The 16700-nt window shown below is 40.8% G+C and overlaps 2 protein-coding genes across 2 annotated transcripts; both read left to right on the top strand.

Moving 5' to 3' along the window:
• The first annotated feature begins 3110 nt into the window (after positions 1-3110).
• Positions 3111-3623, top strand: qrfp (pyroglutamylated RFamide peptide). The gene has a single exon (XM_070846759.1). It carries the CDS (start codon positions 3111-3113, stop codon positions 3621-3623), a length of 513 nt encoding a protein of 170 aa, XP_070702860.1.
• Positions 3624-6963: 3340 nt separating this feature from the next.
• On the top strand, positions 6964-16555 carry LOC139215435 (H-2 class I histocompatibility antigen, Q10 alpha chain-like). The gene is made up of 9 exons (XM_070846401.1): positions 6964-7121; positions 9876-10148; positions 10964-11254; positions 12351-12629; positions 12943-13065; positions 13408-13494; positions 13906-13929; positions 14229-14276; positions 14868-16555. The coding sequence occupies exons 1-9, from the start codon at positions 7031-7033 to the stop codon at positions 14996-14998; spliced, it is 1347 nt and encodes a 448-aa protein (XP_070702502.1). The 5' UTR covers positions 6964-7030; the 3' UTR covers positions 14999-16555.
• The last annotated feature ends 145 nt before the right edge of the window (positions 16556-16700 follow it).

Below are 16700 nucleotides of genomic sequence, written 5' to 3'. Positions count from 1 at the left end.
TGGAGCGATGAAACAAAACTGGATCAGCGGTACGTCAGGAGGAGGAAGAATGAGACACGCCCTGCCTACAGTTGAAGCATGGCGGAGGCTGCTTTGCTTCTTCTGACACTGGAAACCTGCAGCGTTTGGACGGACAAGACGGCCCGACTTGAATCTGATAGAAAATCTACTGGTGGGATTTGAAGAAGGAGATTCAAGATTCAAAATGTTTATTATCATGTGCACAGAAAACCACAATGAAATTCTTACTTTGCAGGTCTAGTAAACTATAACAAACTATAACAATGATAAAAATACGAACTAAGTAAGTTCTAACAATCTAAAATTGAAATAAATAAATATAAGTAAGCATACCTGAGCCAACAGCAGCCGTGGTCCTAAAGTGCACTGTGCATTATGTAACCTTTGGTGGAATAAAGTGCATGTTGCATGTGAACAGAGGCTGCAGCACCCAAACCCAAGAACATCAGAGAGCTGGAGGCTGTTGTTCATGAGGAACCAGCTCCGATTCCTCAGGAACGCTGTCACAGCCTGGTGTCTGTCTGTGCATCACGTCTGCAGCGGGTCGTAACTGCTCGACTAAAGATGCTCGTCAAGAAGGAGATGAATCATTTTGTGACTGCAGTCGTCATTAATAATAATAGTAGTTGTATTATTATCCTTTACTGCACAACATGAATGTTAAATATTACGATTACACACAAAATGAGGATTTCTTCCAGACGATGGTGTTCGGGGTCATAACGAGGAGCCAATCAGCTCTTTGATCAACCGTCTCCCAGGCGTTTCCCATCATGCCCTGCGTCTTGCCGTGGAGCAGAGAGCAGCAGGATGAAGTCGGACACAAATCGAACCCATCATGCATCGTGTGGTGACGCCCAGCCATCGATTCTGCGCAGGCCTGGCTCATCTCGGTGTGTGTGTGGTCACAAACTCCACAGGCGACCTTTAATCTGTAATCAATGAATAATGACGTATAATCATCATGAGCACGTGTCTGAAACTAGCCAGTATTATTATTATTATTATCACAAAACTACAAAATAAGGGTGAAGTTGTAATAAAAACCTGAATTTCGAGCCCGTTCCTGTGGCTTTTATATGTTTCCTGGACAAACACAACAAGAATGGGCCTTAAAATAGCCTGAAAGCAGAAATCGTCACAGAAATCGCAGCTCTGCGGTGCCGCACACCCCTTGTTGTGTAATTGGAGGCGAATGAAGATGGAGAGCTTGAGGTTTGAGGTTTATGAACTCCTCAAACCCAGACAGCCTGAACGACATTCTTTCAGGTGCATCTGCTTCTCCCCAGCGAGATGACCTTCATGACGACCACGAGGAAATAACGATGGCACCACAAGCGTCCCCTCTGTGCCACCGCGTCCCCATCCCTCCCCCACTCTCACTCTCTCTCTCCCGGAGACTTTCCGTCCTCAGAAACATCTTAATGAATTGTCTGCGTCCTCTCTGTGAATTGCCTCCACAATCAAGTGGCAATAATTACGCCGACACTCTGGGCCTCGTCGCTGAGGTGGACCCAGGTTTCTCAGCTCGAAGAATGAAGGTTATGACGGTCAACGTGGGCCCGGCGTGCGTCAGCGAGGTGAAGGACCAATGGGGGGTCGGCAGAGGATGGAGGGCGGGCGGTTTTTAAAGAGGTCAGAGGCGACGGGTGTTAGAGACAATCCAACAAGTTAGACCGCGACACAAAGGTAAGACATGTGAATCTAAGATGAAATGAATTTTCTTCTCTTTGTTTATTTCTTTCGAGGTTATTTAACTGATGCTAACAGTTTGCACTTAAAGGGCAATTCTGGTGTTTTTAAACCTAGGCCCTATTTGCTCATATTTTGACTTATAAATGACTGGTAGGTAGTAAAAGTGTTGGAACTGGTCCTTTTGGTTTAACCACAAACAGCCGTTATATCGCTCTCTGCACACACACCAGACTACATTCATAAAAACAGGAATTTTACACGTTAGTTGCCTGTCTGCTGCTGCCTCGATCAGTTTGTGTGTTTGTGTTATTATGTGACTTTGGCGGTTTAAATGGTCAGTTCTTATCCAACACAATGCTTGTGCAACATGCTATAGCACAAACAAAGCCACCAGACACAGATACGAGGAAACCCCTTACAACACAAAGTCACACCGAGTCTGGTGTTCTGCGAGGTAAAATGACTGTTTTTGTGAATGGAGTCTGGTTTAAAGACACTGGAACTACCCTTTAAGTTAAAGAAGAAAATGAACACAGATTTTACACAAACGTGTGAATTTTCTTCATCGATGCTAACAGATAGAAAACATTTCTTACACCATACTCACGTCTAAAGTTTCTAAAAGCTGCTGAGAGACATATTAACTATAACATTTGACCTGGTCTATTAACAGAAGGCTTCATTTTGATTATTAACACTTTTATTTATTTGGATTTCTCTTGCTGTGACTGCGATGTTTTCTTCTCAATAAAATGTCCTGGTTCTTCATTCAGTGCACTGTGAATGCTGCCCAGTTGAAGGAACGGTGCTGTTTTATTCATATTCATCCCTCCACTATTATGAGATTTTAGGATTCTGGACGTGTTTGTCGTTTGTTCGTCAGCAGGATATTTGGCAGCGGACAAAAGTAGAAGTTTTGGTTTGGATCATCAACAGAAATGTAACCTAAACAGATGTTTTTAAACAAATTATTCTGAGTATTATGATTGTATGTTTGCTCACATATTTCAAATCTGGTTTTTTTTAGATTTTGATTCAACTTTCTATCAAAAAAGCAACAAAACAAAACATATGCTAGCCGTCTTCTGCTCATTATATTATATTATATTATATTATATTATATTATATCATATCATTTTATTTTATTTTATTTTATTTTATTTTATTTTATTTTATTTTATTTTATTTTATATTATATTATATTATATTATATTATATTATATCATTTTATTTTATTTTATTTTATTTTATTTTATATTATATTATATTATTATATTATATTATATTGTATATTATATTATATTATATTATATTATATCTTGATGCTGATTATTTTATTACTTCTGTGAATGTGTCTATTTATTTATTTTTGTAAAATCTCTTTCTGTTTCCAGATGAGACTTTCTTTCCATCTTGGTGCCTCACAGCTCGCCCTCCTCTCCCTCGCCCTCCTCTGCCCCGTCCCACGGGCCGTCACGTCGTACCCCCACACCCCCGGACCTGAGCTGGGGGCCGCCCTGCTGCACCTCCAGGCCGCTCTGGACGACCCCGGGGACGACGGCTGGCCCCAAGAACCCCGGCCGACCCTCCTGGAGCCCGGGGAGGAGCTGGGGGACGGGTCCTGGGAGGACAGGGTGCTGCTGAGGGCCCAGAGAGGAGACCTGGTGGGCCGGCCACTGTCGCCCTTCCCTGGGGGTCACTCCTTGGAGAACATGCACTATCAGGAGGGAGGAGAGGGGGAGGACGGGGGGAAGAGGAATGAAGCTCTGACCTCCATCGCCGGAGGACTCCAAGCTGTCAGCCGGGAGAAAGGAGGATTCGGGTTCCGTTTTGGGAGGAAAAGATGGACTGACGGGGGATGGATGGATGAAGGGAGGCACAGCGCAGAGGAGAGGAAGTGGAAGTGATGAGGAAGGGAAGGAAAGAGGAGTTTGACGGGAGAGAAAGAGGGTGAGGAGGTGAGGAGATGATTCAGTAAACAGGCTTCTTCCCATCTGAGGGGGGTGATAACTCAGCAGTTTTCGAACCAACGAACAGGAAACACACACACCTGCAGAGTATTTAAATCATTCATAACAACCAAATGTTGGAAAAGTTGCCCAGTGGATCACTGCCTTGAAAAATAAGAAGCAGAATGAGGTTTAGTTCAGGCTGCACTTAAAGGGTAATTCCGTTATTTTTAACCCTGGGTCCTCTCTGTCCACATCCTGGTGTGTGAGTGACTGGTAGGTAGTAAAAGTGTTGGAACTGGTCCAGTAGATCACCTCAGCCAGCAGCCACCAAACGGGCTGCAATGGCTGCAACGTGATCCTTTGGGACAACTGCACCTGATCACAGTAGGTCCACTAAAAGAGCTTGTTTGATCCACTGACAGGCTCAGAGTGTTATTCTAAGTGTGTGACAGCATCATGGAAAGGATCCCTACAGAGAGAGACCTGGAAGATCCTTTTGGTTTAACCACAAACAGCACACACACCAGACTACATTCACTAAAACAGGGATTTTACACAGTAGTTGCTGATCGACTGCTGCCTTGATCTGTTAGTTTGCTTGTGTTATTGTGTGACTTTGGAGTTTTAAATGGTTAGTTTGAATCCAACACAATATTTGTGCAACACGCTATAGCATAAACAAAGCCACCAGACACTGATTCAAACCAACCTATAATACACCAGAGTCATCCTGTGTTCTGCGAGGTAAAATGACTGCTTTTGTGAATGGAGTCTGGTTTAAAGATACTGGAATTATTCTTTAAATTGGGAGGAAGAGCATAAAGGCAGATTTTATTAAATGCCCTCACCGACACAGCAAAAACACAGTAAAACTGGCCTCTGAATCAAGATGCAAAGAAAACAGGGAGAGGCTTCTCTTCTTTTTTTTAGTGACAGGATGTACAGAAAGACAGAATTAATATTACTATTACTCATCGTCGGCATCAAATGTTGAAGCTTCTCTGCAAACGTGAATGTAAATGTAAAAGTATTTCTGTCAAATCCAAAAGTGTAATAACATCTGTACATAGATAGATGCTGGACGTAAGACTTTGTAAATGTGTTCACTTGTTGGCTCCACTAAGCAACGAATAAAGAGCTGTAATACGAAACTCTCAACACGGACTTTGGCCGTCGGATGTCTGCCGAGGTGTCATCACACGAACGAGTCCGACACAACTTAGATAAAAGTACAAACACCAAAGAAAATACTGAGTATAATCAGGAAAATGCTAATGAAAATGAATTAATTGATTTATTGTTTTAATAGTATGAATGTCTTTTTGATAATGTTGAGGTTTGGATACAATAAGCGCTGCTGAAGGACTCACTTTACTCTCTTCTCACTATTTTCACCAGTTTTACTAACACTGACTGTTGACACAACAAGCATGATGAAGGCGTCACTTCACATTTTTACAAACCATCAATGGATTGATGGAGAAAATAATCATACTTACACACTTTTACTTTGAAGTGGTTTTAAGTGCAGGAGTTTACTTGTAATACATATTTTAATAGTGTGGTATGAGTACTTTTATTTATTTCTTCAACTGAAGAATACAGAAATACAAAACACAAACCTTCAGCTGATTAAATACATTTCGCATGCGTAACAGAAGCTAATATGAACTGAAATACAACAAATTAAATGAGTGATAATAATCAGATTAGATTAGAATAAATTAGAGGCCACATTACACAGAGCTTTATCATAAACCTGTGTGTGTTCTGTCATGTACAGGTTGAGAAGGACTTTGTCTCATGAGTGTGAAAACTTATCAATTACAGGTATAATGTTTTCCATGTAGCACAAAGGTCTGTTATTAATTCCAAATTTAGTTTTATTAGTAATTATATTTTTATTAATTATATTGTTATGTTATTTCCAGTCTAATTGTGGATAAACCTCTTTATATTTGCCCAAAACGCAGACGTGGAACTGGATCAGTAACACAGAAGGTGCTACTAAAATCATCCTTAATAAATTTTGAAATTATAATAATAATAATAAAAAATGTATTTGTCATTATGTTAAATGGGTAAATGTTATGCAATATTTAATTTAAAATGAATTCCTCTGATCTAGTTTGGAGCACAGGACTGAAAGGGGCATTGCCATGCTTTGTTATGTTATCTAATTATGAATCCCCCCCAAAAAAAAATCCTTAAAGAGAAAAGTTTTTGGTTTTTAAGCTCTTTTCTTGTATTTTTGTTACAGTGCCACCTATTTTTAGACAAGGTTCCTGAGAAAGTGATTTTTCATTAACTCAGGAATAACGCAGGAAAAGCTGCTATCACAGAAGTACTTTTATTTTGTAGTATTTTGTAGTATTTGTACTTTTACTCCCTCCTCTGCAGCTCCTCCTCTGGCCACAACCTCTGGCGCTGTAATCTGCCTAGCAACCTGCTCCGAATTATCTGATTGGCTGATCAACACTTGGAACCGCGCTGCTAATTTTTATCTCAAGTTTTTAAAGATTTAAAACCACGAATCGACCAAAAAAAACCCCAAATATTTAAGCTTTTGCCGCTAATGTGGCTGAATTTAGAGCCAGCTGGAGGCGGTGAGTTCGTCGCTGTTTGTGAAAAGGAAGCAAATAGAAGCTTTATAGTATACTTAATATATGTAATATATTCTTTTCACTGCACTGACAAGCTGTCACAGCTAATAATATAACAATATAGCAGTTTTCTCATAAAATAATTATTGTTTTCATGGTGTACTTTCAGTGCAGTGAATTGCATTAGTTTAATAAAAACAAAAAACTTGTTTACTTCAAGTTTAGTTGAATTGTGACGGAACAACCAGGAAGTGTCTGCCATGCTGCGTTCACTGACACTTATCAATGCATGTAAACTGTGCATTTGTAGACGCCATAACAAAATCAGGCCTTGTTACCTAGTTTTAGGTTTTTGTTTATATTTTTATTTTTTTTAATCTTGGTCAGCTAAAGTGTGTTTCCATATCTAGTTCTAGTTTTTACTGTTATTTATTTTTTTTTTTTATCTCGGTCCGCTAAAGTGTGCTTTCATACCTAGTTTTAGTTTTTAGTTCTAGCTGACTGTAATAAATTTGATACGTGGAAGTAAAGCATAAAGAGGATTTTATGAGTATTGATGAATAAACTTTGGTAGAACAGTTTATTTCTCTAGTTTGGTGGGTCAATCCTGCATAAAATGATCCCAATGAGAAAAAAATGCAACCCAACTGGTTTGATGTACGAGCAGCCGTGAACGCACCACGATACAGGAAGTTGGTCAGCGCGGCTTGGTTCGGCACGGAGCACAAACACGGTCCATCAGCGGGACAAAACCGAGCTATGGGAACCAGAAAGGGAGTCTGGTCTGAGCCCAAAATGTCTCTAATGGCAGTTTTAATCCTTTTGGCGGCTGGACGGACGGTAACCGGCGGTAAGTTACCGTTTACTGACGCGTTCATGAAAGTCAAGTTAAAACCGAAAGTAAATCAAGTTGTGGCGTCTTCAGAAAAAAAGGTGCTGCCATTTTTTGGTAATGTTCGTATTAATTTAGGCCCAGCAGGAAAATGTCCTTCAGGCTGTGTGTCAGTTATATCACATATTTATGATATAACTGTATATGTATATATGTGTGTGTGTGTATATATGTGTGTGTGTGTGTGTGTGTGTGTGTGTGTGTATATATATGTGTGTGTGTGTGTGTGTATTTCCCCTAGAGGAAGAATAAAGTATCTATAAGTATCTATCTATGATCTATCTATCTGATCTATCAGTCCATAATAATCTATCTATAATCTATCTGTCCATAATAATCTATCTATAATCTACCTATCTATAATCTATCTGTCCATAATAATCTATCTATAATCTGTCTATAATAATCTATCTATAATCTATCTATCTGTATTCTTTTTTAATGTTTCCTAATCATAAGGACAGTTTCCTGTTTCAGACAGTTTGTCCTGAAACCTAAAAGATATTCAGTTCAGCGTCCTGTAACACAAGAGATCCTGAAAATGTTTAACGTTAAGAAGCACCTAAACAATTTATTGATTATCAGAATAGTAGAACTGGTGGTTACTGTATATTAAATGACTTTATCGGAGGAAATATTTTCTCTGCACGAGCTATTATACAGATGTATTGAACACAGAGAGTCTGCAGACGTGTTCTAGTGTTTATTGCTCTGTAATCTTTGGCCTGCCGTCACCGAGGTGGACAGACGGCATTTTTGCGATGCCTCTGACACGACGAGCTCAGGATAGGCTCATAAACAAAGATGATGAGTTAGATCAGGGATGTCAAAGTCATTTTAGTTCAGGGGCCCAGTTTGATCCCAAGTGCAGTAAAATCACAGCATAATAACCTATAAATAACGACAAATCCATATTTCCCCCTTTGTTTTAGTGCAAAAAAGTACAAATACATTCTGAAAATGTTCACATTTAATCAACTATCTTTTTACAAAACATTATGAATGACCTGAAATTTGGCTTTTTTACCCTCTGGTGGGCTGGTTTTGGCCCGTGGGCCATATGTTTGACACCCCTGAGTTAGATGATGAGTGACCATAACTTGCTGTGGTTATTTACAGGTAGTTTATGAGTGGGGAAGGGAAAGTGTGGGGTCATTCTGAGAAGGTAAAAGACCCGCTGAAGGTGACGGTCTCCTCCGTGGTTACTCCAACACATTCAGGAATCATCTCCGCTCCTGCAGATGTCGTTAACAGTCTCACTTTGTGCACAGACTTGTAGAGTTTCTATTTTAAAGGTTCATTATTACGGCTCTGTGATAACGATTTCTCAGGTCTGGAACTCAAACCGTTTTCTAATTCCCCTCCAGAATATATATATATATGTATCCAGCTCCAGATATGTTACAGGCCAAAACATTATTGATTAATCTGTCAAGCTTAATCAGAGAAAGAGTCTGTCCTTCTGCTGGTGTGCTGACATGGTGTTTCAACTGCTTTGAACTGACTGTGTTCAAAAAAATGTTTAAAAACTGTATTTGTCCAGATCGTAAAAAAACACAAGAGCCTGAAATGATATTGGCAGTTAATGAACAAGTGTCTTTATTGTCATTGCAACGAAAGTACAGCGAAACTGAAAGGTGCGAGCTGCTTTAGGTGCCATAAAAAGTTATAAAAGAAGAACACAATAAATAGAATAAAAGGTGCAAAGTACACTGAAGTGGAAACATAAATAAAACCCAGACAACACAGTCATACATTGTTTAGTGCAATTATGGCTCTTGCAAAGAAGCTGTTCTTCTTCTTCTTCTTCGGGGCGGCTGTGGCTCAGTGGTAGAGTGGAGGAGACTATTCTTTCATACTCATTGTGAATGAGGAATTACATTCCTCCTGTATGAATGATGTGTGAATGGGTGAATGAGGATGTCATGTAAAGAGCTTTGAGCAGTCGAAACTCAGGCTGGAGGTGATGTGGGTCCGGACCAGTTTCTCGAAGCACTTCATGATTACGGGGGGCGAGCGCCACCGGTTGGAAGTCATTTAAACTGATGATGTTGTTTTTCTTCTTCGGGAGTGGGGGATGGAGGACTTCAGGCAGGGAGGGACTTACTTACAGTAGATACAAACCAGAAATACTGAACTCGTCTCTGCTGTCCTACCAAAGAGCCGGTGCTTCCACCTCGCCGTCGGCCGTTGACCTTCCCTCTCTAGCACCAGCTCCTGTAACACGAAGACATCGAAGGCGAGAGCGAAGCATCCTTTAAAACTGAGCATTCAGACAGAGGCTGGAAACAGCTGCAGCAGCCACATCTGGATTAAACACAATGTGTTTTTTTTTAAACGTTAAACGATGAAAACATGAGCAGGAAATGCTTGAATATCATTAAAACTAACCCTTAAGTTCATTTCAATAAGTTCAAAAACTTTATTGTCATTCACGACATACACACAGTGCACGTATGCATCTGTTCTCCAGAACGACATTTTCCTTAAATAAGAAATATAAAAATATAATAAGTATATAAATAAAAACACTGCACACATATTGCACTTATATTTACACCTGCAGATAAATTATTTTTTATATATAAAAAAATTAAGTTATTTTCTTAAAAACAAACTAAAGAGTTTCTCTCCGTCCCAAATATTTGGATGTTCAAACATGAGTCAAATCCACTGTTTCTAATAAATGTCCGTCTGTCTGTCTGCTCTCAGAGGTGCACTCCCTCCGGTACATCTACACGGCCCTCTCCAAGCCCGTCAATCTCCCGGGCATCCACGACTTCACCGCCATGGGTCTGATGGACAACAGGATGATCGACTACTACGACAGCGACATCCAGGCGAAGGTTCCCAAACAGGACTGGATGAGGAACAGCATGGTTAAGGATTACTGGGAGAAAGGCACGAAGTCCCGCCAGAGCAAGCAGCAGTGGTTCAAAGTCAACATCGACATCCTGATGAAGCGGATGCGACAGAACGACACGGGTACAGTCACCACTGTTGAGGAAACAGTCGTCATTATTGGCTAGTTTGTCATGGAGTGCAGATCTGTGTGTGTTTACTTAAAGGGTCACTCTGGTATTTTTAAACCTGGGTCCTATTTTTTACATATTTTGGTGAATTGGTCCTGTGGATCACCTCTGATAACATTATGGAAAGAGATAAACCTCTAAGATCGTTTTTGTTTAACCACAAACAGCTGTTGAATCGCTCTCTTCAAAGCTACCAGACTCCTTTGACAAAAAGGGGGATTTTACATATGAGTTGTTGGTCTACTGCAGTCTTGAACAGTTAGTTTGTTTGTGTTATTGCGTGACTTTGGTGTTTTAAAGGGTTCATTCAGATCCAACACACTATTTCTGTAACACAGTAACACAAAGAAACTAACTGATGGAGGCAGCAGCAGAGCAGCAGCTCCTGTGTCCTGTTCTCTAAAATCCCTGTTTTTGTGAATGTAGTCTGATGTGTGTGCAGAGAGCGATATAACAGCTGTTTGTGGTTAAACCAAAAGGATCTTCCAGGTCTCTCTCTGTAGGGATCCTTTCCATGATGCTGTCACACACTTAGAATAACACTCTGAGCCTGTCAGTGGATCAAACAAGCTCTTTTAGTGGACCTACTGTGATCAGGTGCAGTTGCTTACATTAAAGAGATCACAGCCTATTCTCGGCTGCTGACAGAGGTGAGCTACTATTTTTTGGAAACAATTTTTTCAGGGAAAAAAAAGGTATCACTGAATTTATCCATTTCTCTGTCGTTAGTTATTCATGTTCCCGTCCTCTCCTTGCCTCTGCTCACAGACGTCCATGTTCTCCAGTGGATGCACGGCTGCAAGGGCAACAGGCTGCCAAACGGCAAGATTAATTTCATCGAAGGCACTGACATGTACAGCTACGATGGAGACAACTTCCTGTCCTTTGATGACACCAACCAGGTCTGGGTCGCTGGGTCTGCGGCCGCAGAGCCGACCAAGAGGACGTGGGATAAAGTGAAGGTCCTGCGAGAGTACACCAAAGGCTACCTGGAGAACGAGTGCATTGATTGGCTGACCAGGTTCACTGACTATGGGAAAAGCCAGCTAGAGGAAGCCAGTATGTATGACAGAAAATAATATTTGGTTATTTGTAAAAACGATAGATTATTATTCAGGTTGTTAAAATATGAGCTGTGAAGCTCCACATACAAAAGACTCATTCAGTTCGTTCACTAGTCATGACAAGACTTCACACAAACGACTGGTAGGATGAAGTGATGTTTGAGTCAGAAAGGTCAAAGGTTCGACTTTACTGAGACGTCATAAAACATAAAACACTTCTCTGGTCGTTATTGAGCGCCATAACTCAGGAGCAGAAGGTGAGGCTGTGGCTGTATTTCACATTTGGTCAGATACTGAATTGGTGACACTGATCTTGTGTCTGGACTAGAAGTGATAGCCTAGCCCTCCGACCCCTGACCACCACCCAGAAAGTCTGTAGTTTGTAGTTTAACTCTCCAACAACTCTGTAAATCCAGCAGCGGACTGCCCGGCTCTCAGTCCGTCCGTCCTGCAGATTATGAAAGCGACCCCGCTTCACAAAGCTTGTTTTTGTAGCAGGAGCCATCACTTTGTGTTTCTGGCTCCTCCTACAAAGATCATTTTTATATGTACTTCATTTTATGTGTTAATGGGGGGGTAATTTTGGATCCTTCGCAAATCCACTCGGCATTTGCTCGGAGTTTAAAATAACTCTGGTTTCAGTGGCAGACGATTTAATTGTAATTTTCCAGTCTGGAACCCGATCCAGTGGACACACAGACTGTATAAAACAAGTTGATGCAGCCACTGTGACCTGTTGGTTTGTGGACCATCTTGGTGTCATGGCCGTCAACGCCTTGTTAGCCAGACGTTTAGTCCACAAAGACCTCCTCTGATTGGTCAGTGAGCAGGTAGCCCCGCCCCCTCTTCCTGGTGTATCTTCCTCTAAATGAACCATAATTGACTACATGAACGTCCTGCTGTGCTGAAGAAGACTGTAAACTAGAGACTGAGAGCAGAAACTCATCAGGAAAATGTTCACTGAGCTGATAAATCATTTTCTCATTGATTTTCCATCTAATCAGAGAGAATGCAGCTTTAAGACGTCAGTGCTACAAACTGTGTCGTGTCCGTGGTCACGTATGAACTCACTGCACGGTTTCTCTTCCCAGTTCCTCCAGAGGTGCACATCTTCACAAAGACCAGCCGGTCGAACATCGTTCTGACGTGCCTGGCCACTGGTTTCCTCCCAAAAGACATCAGCCTGCTGATCAAAAGGAACGGCCGCGTTCTGGAAGAAGCCGACGGGCTGAGATCCTCGGGCGTCCGACCAAACGGAGACGGCACCCACCAGAGAAGAGACAGCGTGGAGATTTTGAGGAGCGACATGTCCGATTACACCTGTGAAGTGCACCACCCTGCGTCTAGGTTAAACGTTAAGAGGGTTTGGGGTAAGACACTTATATTATTATAGGTTATATAACCAAGGCAGCTTAGATCCTGGTGCACTAGTACTATTATGATCCCTCTTCTCTATATTATTATTATTATTGTTATTCTCAGATGGATGAATTAGTTTTTATGCCACAGTGCGCAGTAACAAAATTAGCAAAATCATCAGGGAGAAACGCTATTTGTACGTTTGTTTGTTCGATGTTTCAGTGTCACAATATTTGAATGTAATCCATTAATATCACTTCAACATTTTGGGATTCTTAACATGTAAAAACAGTGTTGAAAGTGAACTGAACTTGTGTGTTTTAGATCAAGTGCTTCCTCCAGACAACTCTGGATTTATTGGAGGAATCGTTGGTGCAGTGCTGATCGCGATTGCGGTGGTCGTGGCCGCTGTGCTGCTGATTTGCTGGTATAAGAGACACGCAGAAGGTAGGTTCAATATAAAACCACTGTCTTCTCTGGGCAGAGCATGTCAGGAATTTATTTTTTCCAAATTTTGTTTTGTGTTCTGTAAAAAAAAAATAAACATGGAGCATTTATTTCCACAAAATAGGTCCTAAACTAAATACTAAATACATCCAGCAATCAGTAACAAGTATGTGATGTTACAGTCATCGCAGTAAATCAGGAAATCAAAAAGTGGTGTTAGCGTGTCCAAAGGTCTGTTATTATTTTATGGTAGACTTCACAAGATGTTCAGAGGTCATGTTGAATAGCAGGCCTGTCAGTCATCATGTGGCAAAGTTTATTTATTCATTTTTGTTTTCAAAGCCCGTCGATCTCCCGGGGATCCACAACTTCACCACCATGGGTCTGATGGACAACAGGATGATCGACTGCTACAACAGCTACATCCAGGTGAAGGTTCCCAAACAGTTAGTTAGTTAGTTACATGGGAGTTGTTTGTCTACATCTGTCGCAGTCAGTGAGTGTGTTTGTGTTATTGTGTGACTTTGGGGTTAGTTCGTATCCAACACAATATTTGTGTGACACGCAATAACACAAACAAAGTAACCTATCGAGGAAGCGGTAGAGCAGCCGCTCCTGTGCTCTGCGAGGTAAAACTACTGTTTTTCTCAATGGAGTCTGGTGGGTTTGAGTAGCACGATATAATGGCCGTTTGTGGTTTAACGAAAAGGATCCTACAGATCTATCTCTGTAGGGATCCATAATGTTGACAGACACTTATAATTAGATTTAGATCATGCCAGTGACTTCACCCGGGGTCAATCACACACACTGTGCTAACTTTGTCTTTATTTCCATCAGGTGATGCTGAAACCGCCAGCAAAGGTAACTCCTTTATTTTGCTAAATACTCGCACGTTTTTAATCTTTTCTTGTCAGAGCTCAGTGTACAAAATGATTTATTTCACCGCAGACAGTCACAAACGCCATATCAGCTGTCACTAATTAGACTTGTCCCGCTCCTCCGCCTGCTGGTTAAAAAGATTTTAGTCCTAATGACAAAATGCAGATACGTAGTCCCGTCAGTAGCGGTTGTTTTAAAATGATCTCATGCCCAGTATAAAGATAAACTGAAAACACAGCGTGTATATGAACATACCTAAATACATCTTTTCTTCTCCACAGAGTCCAAGATGTCTGGCAGCGACTCCGGCCTCTCCAGTGGCTCTGGAGGTGAGGATCTCAGTCAGCTGATATAGTGTGTGTGTGTGCTAGTTAGTCAGTGTGTCAGTGTGTAGTGGAGGTCTATAGTGTGTGTGTGCTAGTTAGTCAGTGTGTCAGTGTGTAGTGGAGGTCTATAGTGTGTGTGTGCTAGTTAGTCAGTGTGTCAGTGTGTAGTGGAGGTCTATGGAGGCCACAATGAGGACAAGGACAGAAGATGCACTAAAAGACAATAAAAGCATGTGTGTAAATAGCTACAGATTGAAATAAGTTCTGTCGCTCTATTATTGGAAAGCCACAGTGAGCAGGGATGTTTTAAGGCCTGATTTAAATGCGCTGACAGTTTTAGCAGAGCTCAGGTGTTCAGGAAGCTCCTTCCACAGGTGAAACTAAAAGCTGTTTCACCTGGTTTGCTTCTGAGACCTGCACCAGGTGACCTGACCTTTAAATGAATTTATTTAAATGAGCTACCGTATCTGTGGAGACTTGGTCTTAAAGGACGACATGAAGCGAAAGTTCTGTTTATTTAGATGTGAGCAGATCAGCTTGTATGATTCTTAGTATGTTCTGTGTGTATAAAATAACACGTGTTCATCCCTTCAGGTTCCAGCAGGGAAGACAAAAACCCCTCCCCCTCCTCCTCCTCCTCCCCCTCCCCCGCCCCCACCCCCACCCCCACCCCCGAGTCCGAGTCCGAGTCCGAAACCCTCCTGACCGCCACCGCTGTGGCCTGATCACTTCCATCAACACTCGACAAGCTCTCTTTTTAATTAGACGTTTAAAGATGTTGAGAAATCAAAAAAGATGCCCTGCTCCTCGCTAAGGAGCTCTGTTTGTATTCTGAAGAGGCTAAAACTTACCACTAAATTGTTGTCAAATCTTACCAGAGTTAGTAACTTAAACGGTGAAGGCGTCCATGTAAATAAATCAGATTGCACACAGGAATGTCCTTCACAAATTAATTAAGTGAAAGAATCAGAAGAAGTGCATCAAAAGGAGGAATTACCTTAAAAGGTTAAACACAGACAGTTTCGCTCGACTGACTTTCCTCAGATTTAACTGATTTGATCAGTAAGTTGATTTTCAACACGAGCGAACAGGATACACTTCTTATTTTTTCTGTTTTTTACTTTGCTTACTGTTCCTGCTTTGGTGTGCTGTAGCTACAGACAGAAGGCTAAAGTCAAACTTAAAGCTCTCGTCGTCCTCTGACCGGCTGACGTCTGTCCTGTTGCCAAAACTTATAAAATAATATGTTTGTACAAGTGTGTAAATATCTAGACGGCCACTTTTTACACACAGATCCATGAGAACAGGGTTCAAATCCCACATGAGACCAACGGGAAATTACATTAATTTAATTGTAAACTTGGTTAACTTACATATTTCACTTTTCTTTTGTTATTATTGGTTTTCAGTGGTTAGATTTAGGAAAAAGGTCATGATTTGGGTTGAAATAATGAGTCAAACACAAATATAAAAGGTGCAAAATGTGCGTCTTCTAACATGCAAGAAGTGTTGTTGACTACCGACAATAACATTGATATATCGATTGGACATTTGCCGCTTGACTCGGCCGTCAGAAACAGATCAGGAGTTTGTCTTTAGCGGAGCGTTTGGCTTCTTCTGGGAGATTTGAAGCAGCTGCTCCCGGTGGGATTTAGCCTCAGCTGGCAGTGAACTACAGCAGATGTGTTTGTGGATTATGTGGCGTGAGGGTGTTTCATGGTAATCAGAAGTTTTTTAGAAATGTTGAGCACTTAGGAAAGTATGTGTGATTTGTAGTAACAGTGTTTGTAACAGCTGTAGCTTATAAACACACTAGTCTGATCACTGGAGTCAATTCACCTCCATCTGGATTGAAAAGAAGTAACTCTGATGTTTTCAGATTAAGTGTACTGCGTTATACTTTCCCTTTTTAAATATTATTAAGTATTTTCATCACATAAAAACATTTAATAGGAGTTTCCTGCCAAAACTCAGACCTGATTTTATGAAATGAAATACAAGTCAAAACAGATTATTATCATACATCACGCTTTTATTCATTTATTTTTTCATATTTTTATTTTATATATTATATTATGATTTCCTCTCTGATTTCCTCACTGTCTTGTGCCAAGGTGCCATTTTGCCTGTGTTTTTTGATGCTGAAGATTGTGGCTCAGCTTCTGACTGTATTACATAGTTAGGTGCATTCTTGATGATAAAATGTAGCTATATGTTTGGTATATACAGTTTGGTCTTGAGATAACAGCTGTTGTATAAATAAAGATTGATTGATTGATTGATTTATGTGTTCTGAGATCAGTGTGTTTGCCCTAAAATTACTGAAATGTCCAAAAACTAATAAAAAAATAATGTTTTAACACACAACTACTATTAGTCTATGATAATGATACAGCTCAGTCACTTGGTGCCAATACTTTAGAAACT

This window comes from Pempheris klunzingeri, chromosome 16 (genome assembly GCF_042242105.1).
Source record: "Pempheris klunzingeri isolate RE-2024b chromosome 16, fPemKlu1.hap1, whole genome shotgun sequence".
NCBI classification, from domain to species: Eukaryota; Metazoa; Chordata; class Actinopteri; order Acropomatiformes; family Pempheridae; genus Pempheris; species Pempheris klunzingeri.
The sequence above is the reverse complement of the archived record's forward strand: the minus strand, read 5'-3'. Positions and strand labels throughout refer to the sequence as shown.

Coding starts and splice junctions, on each gene's coding strand:
- LOC139215435 (XM_070846401.1), top strand. CDS start 7,031: ATGGGAACCAGAAAGGGAGTCTGGTCTGAGCCCAAAATGTCTCTAATG. Junction 11,255..12,350: donor AAGCCAGCTAGAGGAAGCCA/GTATGTATGACA, acceptor TTCTCTTCCCAG/TTCCTCCAGAGGTGCACATC. Junction 12,630..12,942: donor AAACGTTAAGAGGGTTTGGG/GTAAGACACTTA, acceptor TGTGTGTTTTAG/ATCAAGTGCTTCCTCCAGAC.
- qrfp (XM_070846759.1), top strand. CDS start 3,111: ATGAGACTTTCTTTCCATCTTGGTGCCTCACAGCTCGCCCTCCTCTCC.